General features: G+C 40.3%; 2 protein-coding genes across 2 annotated transcripts in view; one reads left to right on the forward strand and one right to left on the reverse strand.

The window, feature by feature from the left end:
* adam22 (ADAM metallopeptidase domain 22) overlaps positions 1 to 17,326 on the forward strand; it is a gene marked incomplete at both ends in the record, with an annotated part of 59,246 nt that overhangs the window by 31,134 nt on the left and 10,786 nt on the right. Inside the window, 18 exons of the mRNA XM_080500461.1 lie at positions 6,373 to 6,439; positions 6,580 to 6,656; positions 7,220 to 7,294; positions 7,851 to 7,922; positions 9,230 to 9,396; positions 9,487 to 9,571; positions 10,453 to 10,543; positions 10,626 to 10,677; positions 14,330 to 14,429; positions 14,566 to 14,637; positions 14,888 to 14,980; positions 15,404 to 15,484; positions 15,587 to 15,637; positions 15,763 to 15,826; positions 15,934 to 16,039; positions 16,136 to 16,255; positions 16,334 to 16,502; positions 16,996 to 17,107. Of these exons, the coding sequence (XP_080356587.1) occupies positions 6,373 to 6,439; positions 6,580 to 6,656; positions 7,220 to 7,294; positions 7,851 to 7,922; positions 9,230 to 9,396; positions 9,487 to 9,571; positions 10,453 to 10,543; positions 10,626 to 10,677; positions 14,330 to 14,429; positions 14,566 to 14,637; positions 14,888 to 14,980; positions 15,404 to 15,484; positions 15,587 to 15,637; positions 15,763 to 15,826; positions 15,934 to 16,039; positions 16,136 to 16,255; positions 16,334 to 16,502; positions 16,996 to 17,107 (1,654 nt within the window). The remainder of the gene's footprint in view (positions 1 to 6,372; positions 6,440 to 6,579; positions 6,657 to 7,219; positions 7,295 to 7,850; positions 7,923 to 9,229; positions 9,397 to 9,486; positions 9,572 to 10,452; positions 10,544 to 10,625; positions 10,678 to 14,329; positions 14,430 to 14,565; positions 14,638 to 14,887; positions 14,981 to 15,403; positions 15,485 to 15,586; positions 15,638 to 15,762; positions 15,827 to 15,933; positions 16,040 to 16,135; positions 16,256 to 16,333; positions 16,503 to 16,995; positions 17,108 to 17,326) is intronic.
* On the reverse strand, positions 1,537 to 5,340 carry cldn12 (claudin 12). The gene is made up of 3 exons (XM_080501556.1): positions 5,196 to 5,340; positions 3,630 to 3,897; positions 1,537 to 3,546 (listed from the first exon to the last, which is right to left on the reverse strand). Exons 2-3 carry the CDS (start codon positions 3,846 to 3,848, stop codon positions 2,704 to 2,706), a joined length of 1,062 nt encoding a protein of 353 aa, XP_080357682.1. The 5' UTR covers positions 3,849 to 3,897; positions 5,196 to 5,340; the 3' UTR covers positions 1,537 to 2,703.

Here is a 17,326-nt window from a genome sequence, read left to right on the forward strand (position 1 = left end):
CCTGGGCAACGCAGGCCCCGCCCCCGAGCCCCTCCAGCAGGACATATGAAAGCCATCTGTGGAGACCCTTAATCTCCATCAGTGCACCATCCCTGCCGACTCCGTGCGTTTTGTGTGTGTGTGTGTGTGTGTGTGTGTGTGTGTGTGTGTGTGTGTGTGTGTGTGTGTGTGTGTGTGTGTGTGTGTGTGTGTGTGTGTGTGTGTGTATTTTCAAACTGAGATTATTGGCTGCGGGTGACGATCCGGGGAACAAAGAAAAATGCTTTATCACAACAGTTTAGTCATCGGCTGCTGCTCCGATAATGACAACCAGAGTGTGTACGTGCTCCACATATTAGAGATACAGCTCTGTTTCACGCTCCTTTTAATTAGGTTCTTATTAACTGTCAACTACGAAAGTCTTTAGTGTCACATCTAAGGAGGAGTCGGTTCCAATAATAGTCTGGTTGTTCACTCGACCTGCATTAACGACAAGACTGAGAGTCTAAACACGTTTCAAACTTTACTCATTGTCAGGGTCATAGAAATTATTTGAAATGATAAAATTAAGCTTTAGTGCAAAGCCATAAATATCAGAGTTGTTGAGGATTATTATTGTCCTTGTGTGTAATTTATTCATTTTTCTTTTCAAGCAGCTTCATGTGACAACACAGAAATTCTCAATCCACTTCCCTCAGGGGACAAGAACTGCAAGTGCCTCTTATATATTACGTAAAGACTAAAAGATTTCAGATTGAACATTTTAACATGGGGGTGAATTCACATTTTAAATGCTGATAGAGCCCAGCGACCATTAACAACAGTATCTGATATTATGGAATGAAAACATTTGGAAGTCCTGCAATAAACACTGGTGGACGATGCATTCTATTTTTTTTTCAGTTAAGACTCTCAAAACTTGGACCAGTTCGAGCGCTTCACCATAAAGACCAACTCTCACATTAAAGTCTCATACACAGGCAATATTTTCTTTTGACAGGTTAAGTGGGTGTTTTCCAATTTTGTATTGGAATTCAGGATGCCTCTGGTTTTTTTGTCAACTATATAGTTCAAGCCTCTTCCATGTGCATTATTTAATTTTGGTTTATATTTGATTGTATGTGTAAAGACGTCTTTAATGCTTACCGAAGTCTACTGTTCAGTACAATATCAAAATCAATTAATTAAGTTGTCATTCAATTGCGACTCTTTAAAGTGCTTACATTTGATTATTGATTCCATGGAGTCCTGATAAAACCTGTATTCATATTTATTCAAACATTGGTCTAAGTTTGGCAAATCACATCACTACTGCCAATTAACCTAAATGTCAGGAGTATTGAAGATGCATTGGCTGGTGGAAACCCTGACGTCTGAGTTAAAAAAAATTATTATTCCAACTGAAAATGTTCAAAAACATAAATTTAATCAGATCCAGTTTGTAATTCAGTTTTATCTCTTAGTTTTGGATGATCAACCAGCTGACTATGTACATTTCTCCTTCAGCAAAAATGAGACTGATACCTCATAGACCAACACACATATACTGTATTGTATTGTGATTTATTTTTTTATATTTAAAACAGACTGTAGAAAAAAAAAAAAAAACAAGTTTCAATTTAATTGACCTGAAAAGTATAGAACCACACAATAGAAGACTAAATTAAAATGTTGATCAGTGCTAAAAACACAAAGAAGGCAGCAAAACTTAAATTTGGCCAAATCAGAACGATGATCATTTCATTACTGATCCAACAAGCTTCCCACCAAATAAGCAACATTACAAAATAACAAACAAAAAAAAAAAAATCTCTTAAGACCAAACGTGAGATATGATATGATTTGTTAGTGTTCATGATGTTACAGTTGGTTCTTAGTGCTTCCTTTTTAAGACATAAATGCTTAGCAAGTATTGATATACAGTGAATAGGTTAGGAAACATGTTATAAAAGCAAAAAAACATTTAAAAAAATACTGAAGGTTAACAGGAATGGTGAACAAAGGCAATGTAAACTGGCACAATATTCACTTCATTAGTACATTAAAATTTTTTATAAAAGCTGCTCTTCATTGGCCACTTTGACATTAACAGTTCATGTTACAACACATACATAAACACTTAGTGGTTGTCTCAAGGAATTAGTGTGTGTGTGTGTTCAGTAGTGATCACAGTGGACCTTCACGCTGTATTCTTGAAACAAGCAGAAGTCTTTTGAATTTGAAGGCAACGGCTCCGACAATGAACGTAACAGTAGTGAAGTATTTGGTGGAGCAGCTGGGAACCTTCAATCTCCAGTGGTTGTTGCCTGTTTGCTTGTAGCTATGATGCAGCTGGTCCGTCTGAACCAGTGGTGGCAAAATGGAGTCTAAACAGTGGCACAGAACAGGTGGTTACATTTTTACTATCGTAAATATATGTTTATTTTCTTCCATTTGTACTAAGCTGAATGCAGTGTGTGTATACGCCAGTGCTACAATAATCTTTTTTTTTTTTTTTTCAAATTGTACCTCCAGGCTTATTTCGACTGACTTTCATCTCCTATAATCAGCAACACACAGACCTGGATTGACTTAGTTTTTCAAGCCATCACTCCAGGAGCTGTAAATAGCCTTCATATTATTAACTTCCATCCATCACAATCTATTAGTTTTATCAGTGGTGAATTTCATGGAGGTTTATGAGCGGAGGCCTTCAATGTGCCGAGGCTGTCAGCCTCTCTTATCTCACTGTGTCAGCACGGGAATGTCGATCTCGATGGCAGACATCCGTGAACGGGTGGAGTAGCGATGGCCGGCATAGCTGGATGCGTATCCCTGAGAAGGGGCGTAGCTCTGAGACGGGGCGTAGCTCTGAGAAGGAGCGTAGCTCTGAGACGGGGCGTAGCTCTGAGACGGGGCATAGCTGTAAGCCTGAGTGCCCCCCACCTCTGAGCCGTACCCGTCCGGAGCAGAGAGCTGAGACATGTACACCTGTGCTGCAGCAGGGGCCACTACGCTTTGCGTGTACGCCTGCGCTGCCAGAAACGGCTGAGTGTCGATCACTGTGGGAGGAAACGTCTGTGGTGGGAAGGGCTGCTGGCCATAAACCGGGGACGGAGGAAATCCGTTGGCGGTGAGCGGCTGGGTGGACGGAGAGGTAGACATGGAATGGAGTGGTAACCAGAAGGGCGAAGGCAACTTCTTACACATGCAGTACCACATAAACATGAGCAGCGCCGCCAGCATCAGCCCTCCAGAGCAGCCTATGGACACGTACACGGCAAAGCCATCGGAGAAGATGTTGTCGTATCGGATGTTCATCTCCTTGGTGCGGAACAGGAACCAGACTGAGGGCGCGATGGCGACCGCTCCACCCAAGAACAGGAACATCCCGGCCACTAGGTGGCAGCCCGCGCTGTTCACCAGGAATCGAATGGTCTTGATGTCCGGCTCAGGCTTTTCAGAGCAGCAGCAGGTCTTACACATCCCTGTCATGCACAGCAGCAGAGCCAGAGAGCCAAACGTCAGGCCTGCAGGAAGGCAGAACTGCAAGAGGCGCAGATCCAGCTGGTCCACTTTAGAATACCACTGAAAATAAATAAAGATATCATCGCTGTTATGGACCATTTGGACGTTGCAAAAGAAAGGGAGACATTTCGAAAAGACAATACCTCTGAGTCATAGTAGTAACATCCTGAGTAGCCATCCTGTTTCACACACTTAGACCACAGCCCGTCGTACACGCTCACGTTCTTGGCATTGCGATTGAAGGTGACGAGTCTGGTTACTCTCCACTGAGGGATTAACGCCGCCACGGCAATCCCACACACCGACACAAAGGCAATGATGAAGGCAAAGGCATTGGTGGCATGGATGTCCCGGCACGACATGGCTGGCCGCTGCTCCAAGGAGCTGAGGCTGCAGGGAGAGTTTCTATTCCTGGATAGACGGAATAAGGCAGATTGAAGACCTATGAATGGATAATCCCACCAGCAAGCAATGACACTCAACTCAAGATATTTAGTTTCATAAACAGAACTCAAGAAAAAAAACAACTAAATATGGCCATTCAAGCTTACCCAAGTGGTTCCATTCCTATAGATGAACGCTAACTGTGCCACAGATTGACCCAGCTCTGGGCTACCCCGCTGTATTTCTATTCACCACAGAGCAGTTGACCCAATATCTGCTGTCCCTGAGAAACAATGCTCTCATTTCATCAGCAAACAAAGTGGGAATGACTTGGTGGCTGAGCTTGCAGAGTAAAGAGTGTCTATGCAGCAGTGCATTACACCGACTGTAAATTGAACAATAAGCAATTGAATAGGAGGTTTGCTTGTGACTGCATGCAGCAGTAACTGACAACTGTAACCAGCCATGACGATGCTGCTTTATTTTGCTTTGGACTGCAGCTGCTTTGCTTTCAAAAAATTCCCAAAGAGATTATTAATAGCATTTTCTGGCTACTTATTGCCACTTCTGGAGCTGGATTAAGTTTGAATTAGGATTTTGCCAATATTTCCGTGACTGATTTATCTATTTACTTAAACTCAGTAAGTACTATGACTTGTATGGTCTTTAAGCTTATACTGTAAATATTTCTAAATATAGTAGCTGTATTTACACTAGGAAATCTTAATTTGTGTTTTGTAATATTAGTTTTTCCAAGCCTGGTGTATTCCTTTAACACATTTTCGCCTCAAAAGAATCCATTATATTTCTAAAAAGTCTGATTAGGTAAAATGTCTCTTGTTTGTTTAATAAAACAAGTGGCTGAAATCAATGGAAGGACATTTACTAATATATTTGGTTGTATGACTGTAGTACAATGTCCATTCAGGGATGAGACACGCTTTGTTTTCAATCCAACTTTGAGAGAGGGAGAGGCAACAAACATCGTGGATGTGTAATAACAGCCGTTTAACTAGTTATTATCAGTTAAAAACAGACATTACTGCTGACTGAGTCATTAGCTCACCAGGCGGCTATGCTAACCCACGGTAGCAGCTTAACGAGCTGTGCTAAGTTACACCTCTCACCCCTCTTTAAATCGTCCTTATATGTAAAAACACATGACATCTTTAACATCTGTATATCCACGATCAAATGACCGAGTAAGAGAAATAAGCAGCAGTGTTTAATTAGCCTGTTAGCAGATGGCTAAAGAGTTAGCATTACAGTGAGCTAACCTGTTGCATCCCCGCTCGTTCACTACATTTAAAATACGCGCACAATACCTGGTATTTGCAGTTATTCCGGTGGCGTTACAGTGCAGGGGGTGGCATTTCAGCTCCTTATTTCCTTACATGCTTAAACGCGATTAAACTCGGTCTATTTTTTTGTTTGTTTTACAGTAGAAGACTTCGTAAACAGGACAGGCTGTTGTTTGTGCCCTCTGCGTTGACTCACAGGTGCCTCGCTTTGGGCGTTGCTGAGGTTAATCGGGTGTTTGTGCCCTCGGCGAGATCTCACAGGTCCATAACCCTCGGTTTGGGCGTCGATTTCTTTGTTAAATAAATACAAATAAACCTCGTTTTTAGAGAAGAATGGAACAGAAATGATTTGAAAATACTTACAGAGCAATTAAAGATAGATACAATTCTGTATTTTAAAAAAGTTTTATGTCCAAATAGGCAACAAAAAATGAAAGGGACGTTATTTATTTATTTATTTGTTTGTTTGTTGCAGACATGTCAAAGCATACACAAAATACAGATGCAAAATACAGAATTTTTTTTTACACTAATATGAATTTATCGCTATATAAATTACGTTTTATTTATGTTTATTTTATGAATATACATATGTACAGAACTATGACACACACCCATCTAGACATAAATACACAGAGAAATACACATATAACAAATAGAGCTAGTTTTAAAATGTCTAACAAGGGCTAGGAAGGGGTAGGAAAAAGTACAAGTTTTTATTTCTTTAGCAGACACATATGGGCCAATGAAATATTTCACATTTTTATATGTACCATGTTTAATGTTCAAGCTTGTTATCTAAACTGAAATCCTACAACATACAATGCTTGGATTCTTTTCATTACATAAGAAATTTAGGTGAAAAATGGACTTCTGTGTGTTCAAATGTTTACTACTTCAAGGGTATAATAACTAAATAATTGTATTGCTTTGTGTATACACAGCATTGAGTTTTCTGTGCATTCACTGTGCTGACTCTCACGGCTGCTGCTTGTTTTTGCTGAGTGTGGCTGATGGGAACTTTGGTTATGAGTGTATAATTTTACCACAACTCTAAATCTTTGCCCTTTTAAATGAAGCTTTTTAAAAAATGCAAGCTTTCTCATTTCCTTATTTGTTCAATAATATGATGAGATTTCCTGAGATCTATGTTGTGGATGAACTAAATGAAGGGATTCCTTTCTTTTCTTTACTCTTCCAGGGGGACGTTCGCATTCACATGGTTTACAAATCTGCAAGGAAAGATGGAGTGAGTGACCTCTTCACTGGTAAGACGATTGCTGAAGGTTAAAATTGAATGTGCAATTATTATTTATAGAATCATAATTAGGACTGTTTATAAAAGCTGTGTTTAAATTAATTTGGTCAAACATTGAATTCTGATAGGAATTAATGTTTTGATTGCTAGGTGATCTACCAGAGCCGCCTTTTCCAAGCCCACCCATTCCAGGCTCACGGGATGTTCACAGGAGGAAAAAGAGACAGGTATGAGGAGTCTGCCGTGTCCACAGCAGATGGAAAATCACAATCATTAGCCGATGGGCCCCACTGTGTGCTTTTGTGAGTGCAAGATAAAATGGTAATTGTGCTGATGATGCAGTTTATCAGACCCTCATTGCACGTTAGTCTTTATTCCCAAAGACACCGAGGCTGCATGGTCGTCTGCCTCTCTTCCCACACCACAGCTCTTCACCCAGTACATTTCTTCTCCCTCTCCCTCTTCATCTGATCCTCTTCTTCTTTTCATAAATCATTTATCATGAGTGGAGGCTGCTTCCATCCCTGTCTCTCTCAGACTTAGTCAGATGTCTGCAGCTGCTTGTCTCTCAGCCTTCAGCGCTGCTCCCATCCTGCAAGACAGACAAACCAGGTTTAGCTCAGCAAAGTTCATACCTATTGATTTGTTGCTTCTTTTAAGTTGTTGCAGGAAGCAGCATTCGTCTTGTTTTACAATGCTGCTCTGAAATGCTCATTCTTTGCCGTCTTGGTTGAGGAAAACTAAAAAATGTCAGTCTGTCATTATTGTGAATAATGTCATGTCTTCTCAGGCTGCTTGGTTGTCGCGAAGCGTTGAAGATGAGACCAAATACATTGAGCTGATGGTGATCAACGACCACTTCATGGTGAGCTCTTGCTTCGTTCTGGTTTCATTGGTGGATTTATCGGAGACGGACCATGAACGTTGTCAGTCTTTCCGTTTACAGTTTGTCTGGTTGAATCACGGCTGGATCTGCTTTATATTCTTGCACATGTTCCACCTCTCATCTGAATGAGAGGAGATTTTTTCAACAGCTGAGATGTCCAAATGGCTTTGAATGAAAATCAAGTTGATAAAAGGAAATGCATATATGCAAGTATATGAGCTGTAGAGCGGTACATGTAGAGAAGTAAATCTTTAAAAGGGAGCCTCTGCTTTATAATCAAAGTAAGAGTGTGCACTTCAAATGCTGGTTTTACTGTTCATAAAACAGTTTTGATCAAATTCAGTTGACTAATAGTCACTGAAACTGAAAGTATTCTGTTTTTCACATAATAGAAGTGACATTTGGACTAACCAGAAAGTGATAAAAGTGTGTTCCTTTAGCCCTTTAATGGCTTAAATTGTATTTGTTCCAGATTATGAATCACATTTGGTTTTTTTCTTCACTCTTCTGTCTCTCCGTTTTTTTACTTCCACAGTATAAGAAGCATCGGATTTCCGTTGGCCACACGAATAACAATGCAAAGACAGTGGTCAATATAGCTGACATGGTAAGAATTGTATTGATCGTCGTCTTGGAAAGCTTGCCACAAGCACTCCCGGGTACTCGCGCTGAGCACGCACTGCACTGATTTCTCATTTAACCAAACTCTCTCTTCATCTGGCCTCTACTCTGCTGTGAGCAGCCCAATAACCAGCCAGCTAGGAGTTTTCAGATTTCAGGGAAATGACCCAGTCATGTCTTCCCACTAAGGCAGATATTCCAGTGTTTGATCACGTTGTCGCCATGTTACTGAAATCTGACCTCCAGGGTCACATCTGTAAGCCGATCGTCTGGTGAGGCTGCACAGAGGTCATGCCTTTTTCCAGTGCCCTTGAAAATGATCATATGAAACCGGCTGTATTTGGGCTCGACACATTGATTCCCCGAAGCTAAACGCAATATCAATTTCCTTTCATTCAAAGGGAAGTTTTTACACATGTTAGCGTCAAAGAAGCTGCAGATTGGACTTTCCATTCTAACACAAGTGTGAATATCGTTTTGTTTGAATTTTTTTCTGTACTTGGCTGAAGGTACAGAGTTCATGTGAACAGCTAGCATCATAAAATCGAAGCAGAGTAAGATGGGAAGCGGCAGAGTCATCACTGTCTGAGGGCAGTTCTGCTGAGAGCCCCCCCCCCCCCCCCCCGGCATGGTTTCAGCTTTATCTCATCGCTTATAACTTTATTGAGCAGCTTGCAATGACGCTTTCCGCAGAGCACTAATAAAGTTTTGGGTGTATTAGAGCTGGAATACATTGAAAACATGCAGAACCAGGGCAGTCCTCTGCAGAACTGATGGTTTTTACAATCAGGTACTCTCCACACAAGTGGACAGAGACGGATACTAAGAAGGGGTTTGCGGCCAGATTGACACTGAACCACAAACGTATCCCTGACCACTTCCCCTCTGCTTTGTCAGCCTTATTTTTCTGGAGACTATCAACATCCAGTTTAAATGTGGATGCTCTTCTCTCCTCCAGCCCGAGGCCCCAGCAGACTCCCATCTTATGAAAGCAAACATTTTTATTTGCCGGCATCATGGCTGGTTTGTCCTTCAGACTGTTACCTTGTTGACTGTCTGGGCCCCAGTGATGTGTGGCTGTGAAGTGGCAGAATAATATCGGCTCGGGGTGTCGACCTCAGTTTACTTTCAGGACCACGTTCAGACCAATTTTAATGGCAAAATGTTGTTTTGGGGAAAAAACAGAGCCGGGGAGAAAATGTTCACTTTTAACTTCACTTCACTTTGAAAACTTCAATCCATCTGATCTTTAAATGATGACTGTGTGACTGTAAATTTACTTTAATTCTTCAGATTTTCAAGGAGCAACTCAACACCCGTATTGTGCTGGTTGCCATGGAAACCTGGTCAGCAGACAACAAGTTCAACATCGACGACGACCCCATGGTGACCCTGAAGGAGTTCATGAAGTACAGAAAAGACTTCATCAAGGAGAAATGTGACTCCGTTCACCTCTTCTCGTAAGTCTGGATCAAAACTTTTGGAGGTTTTTTTTAACTCTTTTTCTTTTTAGATGCGCTTTTTTAATTGAAGTTGTCCATTATTTTCAGAGGGAATCGCTTTCATAGCAGCTTGGGTGGAGCATCTTACATGGGGGGAGTTTGTTCTCTCACTAAAGGAGGAGGAGTGAATGAAGTGAGTTGTGTGAATAACATTTCAGTTTATTACACGTTTTCCCATCATATGATGCATTATCACTCCTTTAAATGTATATATTTAACTGTGGTTTTGAAGCGCAGAGCATGCAACATCTGGAGAGTCCTTAAAGGTGAAAGAACAAGAACACAAAAAAAAATCATGATAATAACAAATAAAAACAGGACAAAATGATTTTAGTTATTTTTGGTTTAAATAAAATATCTACTGAATTTATTGTAAGTGTGATGGAGACCAGCTTATGTTTAGAAAAACCTCAAACAAATCTTATTCAGCTAAAAGTCTGCTCTGTTTCTTAGTTATTACTGAAAAGTTTATTCAGACATCTTAATGTAGTTGTGGAGGTTTTGCCATTTTAAGTGCTTCTTTCCTCCACATTTGTTGTATAAAATTAAGGGTAACTCAAGTATTGAACTACTGACAAATCTTGAACACTTTACTTATCCGTTCTTAATTTCTTTTAACTATCTTAATATTATATCATATAATATCTTTTTTTTTTTTCTGCAGCTGCCTACAGCTGCAGATGGAACCTAAACAGAAACCCATCTGGTGCTGTCCTTCTCTATTCTGATAGTTATTTAATAATGGTAGTTTCAGTGAATGTATAAAGACTTTACACGTCAGTTCTATGACAGTGCCAACAGTTGTTTGGAGGGATATTTCATAACGTCGAAAACTTGGGAGGGAAACCTGCAGTCTGTAGAGTCAGTTAAATCATTTTTGTACTTAACGAGAAATGTATTCATGATCTCCTTTCATCACTCACTTTTTAGTTCCCAGAACGCTTTTCACACTCTCCCTCTGTTTCTCTCTCTCTTTTTTCTCTCCCTCCCATTTTGTTTATTGTTTCTTCTTAGTACGGGAAAGCGAACGAGATGGCCATAACCCTCGCTCAGTCTCTTGGACAGAACATTGGCATCTTCTCTGACAAGAAGAAGATCATCAATGGTACACAGTTGATGAGCCTGTTGTTATTTAGAAACGCATTTATCTCACAGCCACATTTTCATTGCTGCTTTGTTTTTCCCAGGTGAATGTAAATGTGACGATCGCTGGGCAGGCTGCATCATGGAGGACATTGGGTAAGTTTGCTTAAAAGTTTTTTTTTTTTTTTTTTCAATTCTCAGCTAGAGTCACGTCATTCCTCACAGATGCTGTTTATTCAGTTTTCAACCAATCTCTGAGCATTAAGCGCACTTTCTCCTCAGACTTCAAGTAATTTTTGTCACCACAGGGTTGAGTCAGTTCAAAGTATGAATATAAATGTTACATCTCATGCAGCCCACTCAAACCTTTGGACTGTGGGTAATTAGTCCTTTCTTTGTGTATTTAAAAGCAAGTCAAGCGATCATACTGTGATCAAATTTGACAAATTGGCTAATGTATTTAAAGAAAGTTAGAATTTTATATCCAAAATGTTCATAATTTAAGCTTTCGTAGTTTTGATTTGTTTAAGGTATTTGTTAATTTGCTGTTTTTAAAGATTTGCTAGAAATTGTTTAAATCCTTTGCTGTTTTGTTAATACTAATTTAGCTTTTATGCTCTGAAAGCAAAACATTCAGTATTTAAATGTAATCTGTTATTAATATTTAGTGTATTATTAAATGGCACTGCATTATATCTGATTTCCTCCCTATTTTATAATCACAAGTATAATTATCTGTAAAATGTACATATACATTTCAAATTGATAAAGTATTGAAATTCTTCTTCCTCTTTTAAAAATGATGTACCCCATGTTGATTGGCATGTTGTTGTAGTTTTAAGATTCACCACCAGGTGTCAGTCCAGGTCAAATCTTCCCACTGCATCTTCATTATGTAACTTAAATTTTATCTCCTCTCAGCAGTAATGTTTTTTTTTCTTTTTTCGTGATATATTTATTACCACGATTAGGTGTTATTTATCAGTCTATGTATGTTTTGTGTTTTCAGTGTCATGCAGAAATCACAGCAATGTTTGTATCAATATGTGTTAAATGTGTTCAAGGCTTGCTTGGCATGGTGCCACTGTGAGCACATGAATGTGTGTGTGTGTGTGTGTGTGTGTGTGTGTGTGTGTGCTGTGTGTATGAATACACCTCTTCTTAAATACTTCTTGCGTTCCTCCTTTATCCCGAATGGGACAGCAGGTGAGCAGAAGCTTGCTCGAGCGTTGCTTGTGCTGGTTTTGAACCAACTGGCTGTCTCGGAGGAGGTTGTCCGTCACCACAACCTTTCCCATCTCATCCAACAGCAACACACCCCCTCTGGCCCTAGCTTCTCCTTTTATTTAGATGATAATGAACAAATACAGTTTGATGTCCTCTTTGTAATACACTGGCTGTATTTTTCATAATCACTTTGTATGATTTCACATGTAGTGAATGTGTATGTTTCAGTTTTGGGCCGATGTCACCAGCTGATCAGCAAAGAAAATGTGATTTATTTGTTTGTTTTTTTAATTGGATTTTTCTTCCATTCTTCAATTTAAAAGGCAGGATTTCATCTCTTGTTTTTGTTCATGTCGAACCGATTGATACAGTCTGCAATGTCATTCTCACCTTAGGTCAATATTTGTCTCTTCATTCCTCTGTAACGGTACACTCCCTGGTTGTCCCACATGCAGATCCTCTTCTACTGGCTCACCATAACAAACTTGCTCCAGTGGTCAAATGACCGAGGGCAGGCGACTCTGCTCTATGAGCTGGTCACCTGTAAATGTACCGAGCCCCCCATTAGCTCTCCTCAAATCACATTAATGGTATTTCAGACGTTTGTATTCAATGAGCGACCTCAGCCATACCCAATGACAGAACTTTGTTTTTTATCCCTCAGCACTTGCATGTCTGATATACGCAACCTGATTAATGCTACTAACTGCTGTCACGTTTTTTCACAGGGTGTAGCGACTGTGTGCGATTGTCTGTGCGGGAGTGTGCCTCTGACTGGACTTGTCCGTTTACATGTTTTATGTGTACGACTCCGTATGTTTGTGGCAGCTTTTTGTTGGACATCTAAAAATCCTAACTACACCTTGGATGAACTTGAAAGACACAGCGGTCTTAAAGCAACACACATTCTATTGGCTGACTGTGCATGAAGGTCGAGTTAGGATTTGGAAACTAATACATTTTGTTTTGTGTATTCATACCTTTATTTGAAACCAGGACAAAATATGTATTTTCTGGGAGCAGCACCCAAGAAATATTGAGCCAAGTGCAGCACTTTATTGATACTGGTTCTACCTTTGGCACTCCCCCTGCTAAAGGCTTTATATGTTTCCCAGCACGTCTCGGTGAGCAAGTTGTTGTCAAGTCTCTGAGCATTAAAACTGTCCATTCTGTTAAATCAGGAGTGTAGGAACAAGAGAGTGACTTAACATCTGCAGAGCAGCGGGTTGATTAAGAAACACTGTAATAATGGCAAATATTTCATTGCCGTCTGATACATATTTTGATTCCATGGTCTTAAACTGTGAAACAAATACTGTTTACCATGACAAATAGTATTTTTCTATGTGGAAGCAGTTATACTTTTTCTGTTGATTGATGAGCATGTTTCACCCTTATTTTATTCCTTTTTACTGTTTAAAAGTGGTTGCGAACTACAAGATTTTGACAAGATTCAGCAGTGGCACAAAATTAGATGCTAAATAATGTTGTTTTTTTTTTTTTTTTATAAATCCCACGCACAGCTGGGACAGCTATGAGCCCAAATCATTTTGGAAAATCTTTTTAAAATATTGTAGTGCCCTTCATGTGTCATCAAGGTATCATCACTGGGTCCTTATGTACCCATCATCATTGTAGGCGGCTTCATTTATTCCCATTACAATGTGAGAAAGCCTCTCACAGCCCCCGACCGTCTCTGAATGAGTCTCTCTGTTATTGCATTGTCTCTGCTGCCAGTCATAATGAACCACGGCGTCAGAGCCACTACAGTTTGACATGTGTCTGAAAAATAATCAACATGGTTTCAAAGTGCCATTCAGTGTTAGGATGATAGCTTTAAGATAATCAAAATAAGAGCCGAACATTTGATTGTGACACGTCAATGCAATTTATATTATTATTATTATTATTATTATTATTATTATTATTATTATTATTATTATTATTATTATTATTATTATTATTATTATTATAATATAATATAATATAATAACAATAATAATAAAAAACTGAAGAAACCACAGTGGAACATTTAAAAGCTGATGACTTCTGCTCTGACCAACTTACCGTAGTAAAATATTCATCTGGCCACACTTCCATAAGATAATGCAATAACTGTTTCAAAATGTTATTTTTTGCATTTTTAAGTTTCATTTTCAGGACAGAGTAAAAACGATGCATCTTTCAATCCATTTACATCTCACACATACCTTCATATGATCCTCACTATATTAGATGTACTGTGTATCTGTCCCCATGTTATTGTATGGATCTCCTCTGAACTGTGAGTAAACCTGTAACAAAACCTTAAACGTTCATGGTAAGAATACCTCAATACAACAAACTTGTCATTCCAATATATGTACCAGTGACTATGGACATTGTAAAAATGATAGCATACAGTTTCGTGTAAGGGTACAAGAAATATAGTTTAGTTGAATAAAAGAGCTCAAAACTGTGTTTTTTTTCCCCCACACCAGTCGTTAAGTGTTTTTTTCTTCGAAACTTTCTCTCATACTAATATCCATTGAGGCTGTCGTTCGTAGTTTTACACACTGTTCAATGTGATATTGTTAAACAGCTACTACCTGCCCAAGAAGTTCTCCGACTGCAATGTGGAGGAGTACCACAACTTTTTAAACAGTGGTGGCGGATCCTGTCTGTTTAACAAACCTCTGAAGGTACACACACACACACACACACACACACACACACACACACACACACACACACACACACACACACACACACACACACACACACACACACACACAGATATATATATATATATATTGAATTTGCCTTTTCCCGTCGTAGCTGCTGGACCCCCCTGAGTGTGGCAATGGCTTCGTGGAGCCCGGAGAGGAATGTGACTGTGGAAGTCCGGCGGTGAGTTAATGGACTGTAGATGAATGGATTAGTGCAACTCGGTGGCAGGAGGATGGGTTTATGATAAAAAAAAATTGCTAATTACCCAACAAATAAACAAGATATTGTGCCAGATTTGATCTAACAGGAGGTAATTTAATGCACTTAAGCATCACTGGAGAAATCACGGCACAGGTCACCCAAAGTTAATGTGTTCATGGAGATGATCCACAAAAACCTCTTTTCTCTTTTCTGTGTGTTTATCTTTAAGGAGTGTGCCAAAGAAGGAGAGAACTGTTGTAAGAATTGCACCCTGACTCAAGGCTCCAATTGCAGTGATGGACGCTGCTGCAACAATTGCCAGGTACAAAAGAGGCCAGGCTAGTAGTCAAAGTAAACATAGTCAAGTAAAGCCAAGTAAAATGCATTGTTGGGAAAATTGTAACTGTGACTACCGACTCATGATTTCAGTATGAGTAAAATGATGAAAAAGTACCCAAAAATACTGCTTAATTTGAGTATTTGTAATTTGTTGCTTCATAATCTACAGAGTCGTCTGGGAGTTTTTGGTACTGACGCCTCAGCCACGTAGAAACTTCCATTTGCCTGATCTTCAAATATATACTTCTACGATTTTAAAGTAGCCAATTCACAGAGATGGCTCATAATCAGAAGCTGCAAATAAACTACTTTTAATGCATTAACAATCTCGATAAAGAAACCGGGGGAACAGAGAACTTTTTTTTCAACCAAAAGCGTTGATCTGTGTCGTGTGCTGCTGCTGCAGATGGAGTACGCAGGAGTCGTGTGCAGAGACGCAGTGAACGACTGCGACATCCCGGAAAACTGCACGGGCAACTCCAGCCAGGTGACGGTCCATCACACAGTCCTGGACAGCTACAGCTATAAACATGCATCAATACTCGCATTGACTTCACAGCATTTCTGCCACGTCTTTCATTTATTGCAGTGTCCACCAAACGTGCACAAGATGGACGGTTACACATGCGAGAAAGACCAAGTAAGACATTTGGCATATTTATGAGATTTTTACAATATTTCATTCTCAAAAACTGAGAGCTGTGACTCAGCCTAAACATTTATTTTCTGACACTGTACTGAGAATAATCATTATTTTCTCAACAGGGTCGCTGCTTCAATGGCCGGTGCAAAACCAAAGACAGACAGTGCAAGTACATCTGGGGAGAGAGTAAGTTTCTTGTCTTGCAGACAGCAAACGTCTCCCTGAAAATAGATGTTCTTCGTACTTCTTACAGCACAAAGCATTGTAATTAAAAGTGGTTGTGTCTCCTTCAGAGGCAACAGCAGCTGACAAGTTCTGCTACGAGAAGCTGAACATTGAAGGAACTGAGAAAGGAAACTGTGGGAAGGACAAGGACACGTGGATCCAGTGCAACAAACAGTGAGCCCGTCTTCTGCGTTATTTATGGCAGGTAGTCTGTTTTGTTGTTTTTTTTCTCCTCTCCAGATGATCTGTATTTGAACTTTTGTGTTGCAGGGATGTCCATTGCGGTTACCTGCTGTGCTCCAACATCTCACCTGCCCCAAGACTGGGGGAGCTGCAGGGGGGTCTGACCTCCTTCTCAGTAGCTCGACACAGTGCTTCTCTGGACTGCAGGTGGGCATCAGAGATAATCCTAATCGTAATAATCATAATAATCATTGTTCCACTGAGCTTCTCATGTTTGCTGTTCAGTGGCGCTCACGTGCTGATCGACGGAGACACCGACCTGGGATACGTGGAGGACGGCACGGCCTGTGGGACCGACAGCATCTGCATCAATCACAAGTGTCTCAACATTCAACAGTTTAACTTCAGCACCTGCCCCGGGACGACTGACAAGACCATCTGCTCTGGACATGGGGTGCGCTCCAGCATCCGGCACACAAAACCATTTAGCCTTTCAGTTGCCCGACGGTGCCGTCATTAGTGACTTGAAAGTGGGAAAATGCTCGTGTCAACCTGGGAAAGTGTTTTGTAACTCCAAACACTTTAGAGTGTCGGTCATTAATTGCTTGATGCTTTCATGCCAGAGAACAAAGTGACTGCTTTACACCAAATGTGCACAGTGTGAAATGAGATTGTACCTCTTGAGGTTCCATTTCATGAATATTTATTTGTCTCTCTTCGGCCCACACTGGCAGCTGTACTAAAGCGGCACTGCAGGAGGCGGCCATGTTGTTTGTTTACGATTGTGAACACTGTAAAATTGGATCTTCCTAACTCATACCTATCATCATTTCCTGCTGCAATAAATCAAAGTGGTCCTTTATGTCGTTCTGAATGCCAGTCAAAGAGATTCCTCTGATTCAGTCTGCCCAGTTTGTGAACCTACGTTTTTTTGTTTGTTCCTGCAGGTTTGCAGCAGTGAGCTGAAGTGTGTGTGCTACCTGGGATGGACTGGAGAGGACTGCAGCTCCATGTCTCCGTTCAGCTACCTGGTGGTTGGACCCACTGCGTCTGCTTCAGGTGGTTATTTGTGAAGCCTCTCGCTACCGACTTCCTCTGCTCCCCTTCACTCTGCCCTCCATTCTCCAGCCTCTTCTCTTGTCACCATGCACGATACACTTGTATCTCTCCACTCTTTCAATTCCACTTCATCGCATTCAGTTCTCCTGTTCTGGCTTTCACTTACAGATACTTCAATGTATTTCTTTGTCATTTTTGTGTGTTTGTTGTACTCCAGCT

This window comes from Blennius ocellaris, assembly GCF_963422515.1.
Source record: "Blennius ocellaris genome assembly, chromosome: 8".
NCBI classification, from domain to species: domain Eukaryota; kingdom Metazoa; phylum Chordata; class Actinopteri; order Blenniiformes; family Blenniidae; genus Blennius; species Blennius ocellaris.

What these genes read in the sequence shown, in the direction of transcription:
- cldn12 (XM_080501556.1), bottom strand. Translation starts at nt 3,848, where the DNA reads ATGTCGTGCCGGGACATCCATGCCACCAATGCCTTTGCCTTCATCATT. An exon ending in GTTACTACTATGACTCAGAG is followed by an intron (nt 3,547 to 3,629) that starts GTATTGTCTTTT and finishes ATTTATTTTCAG; the next exon opens with TGGTATTCTAAAGTGGACCA.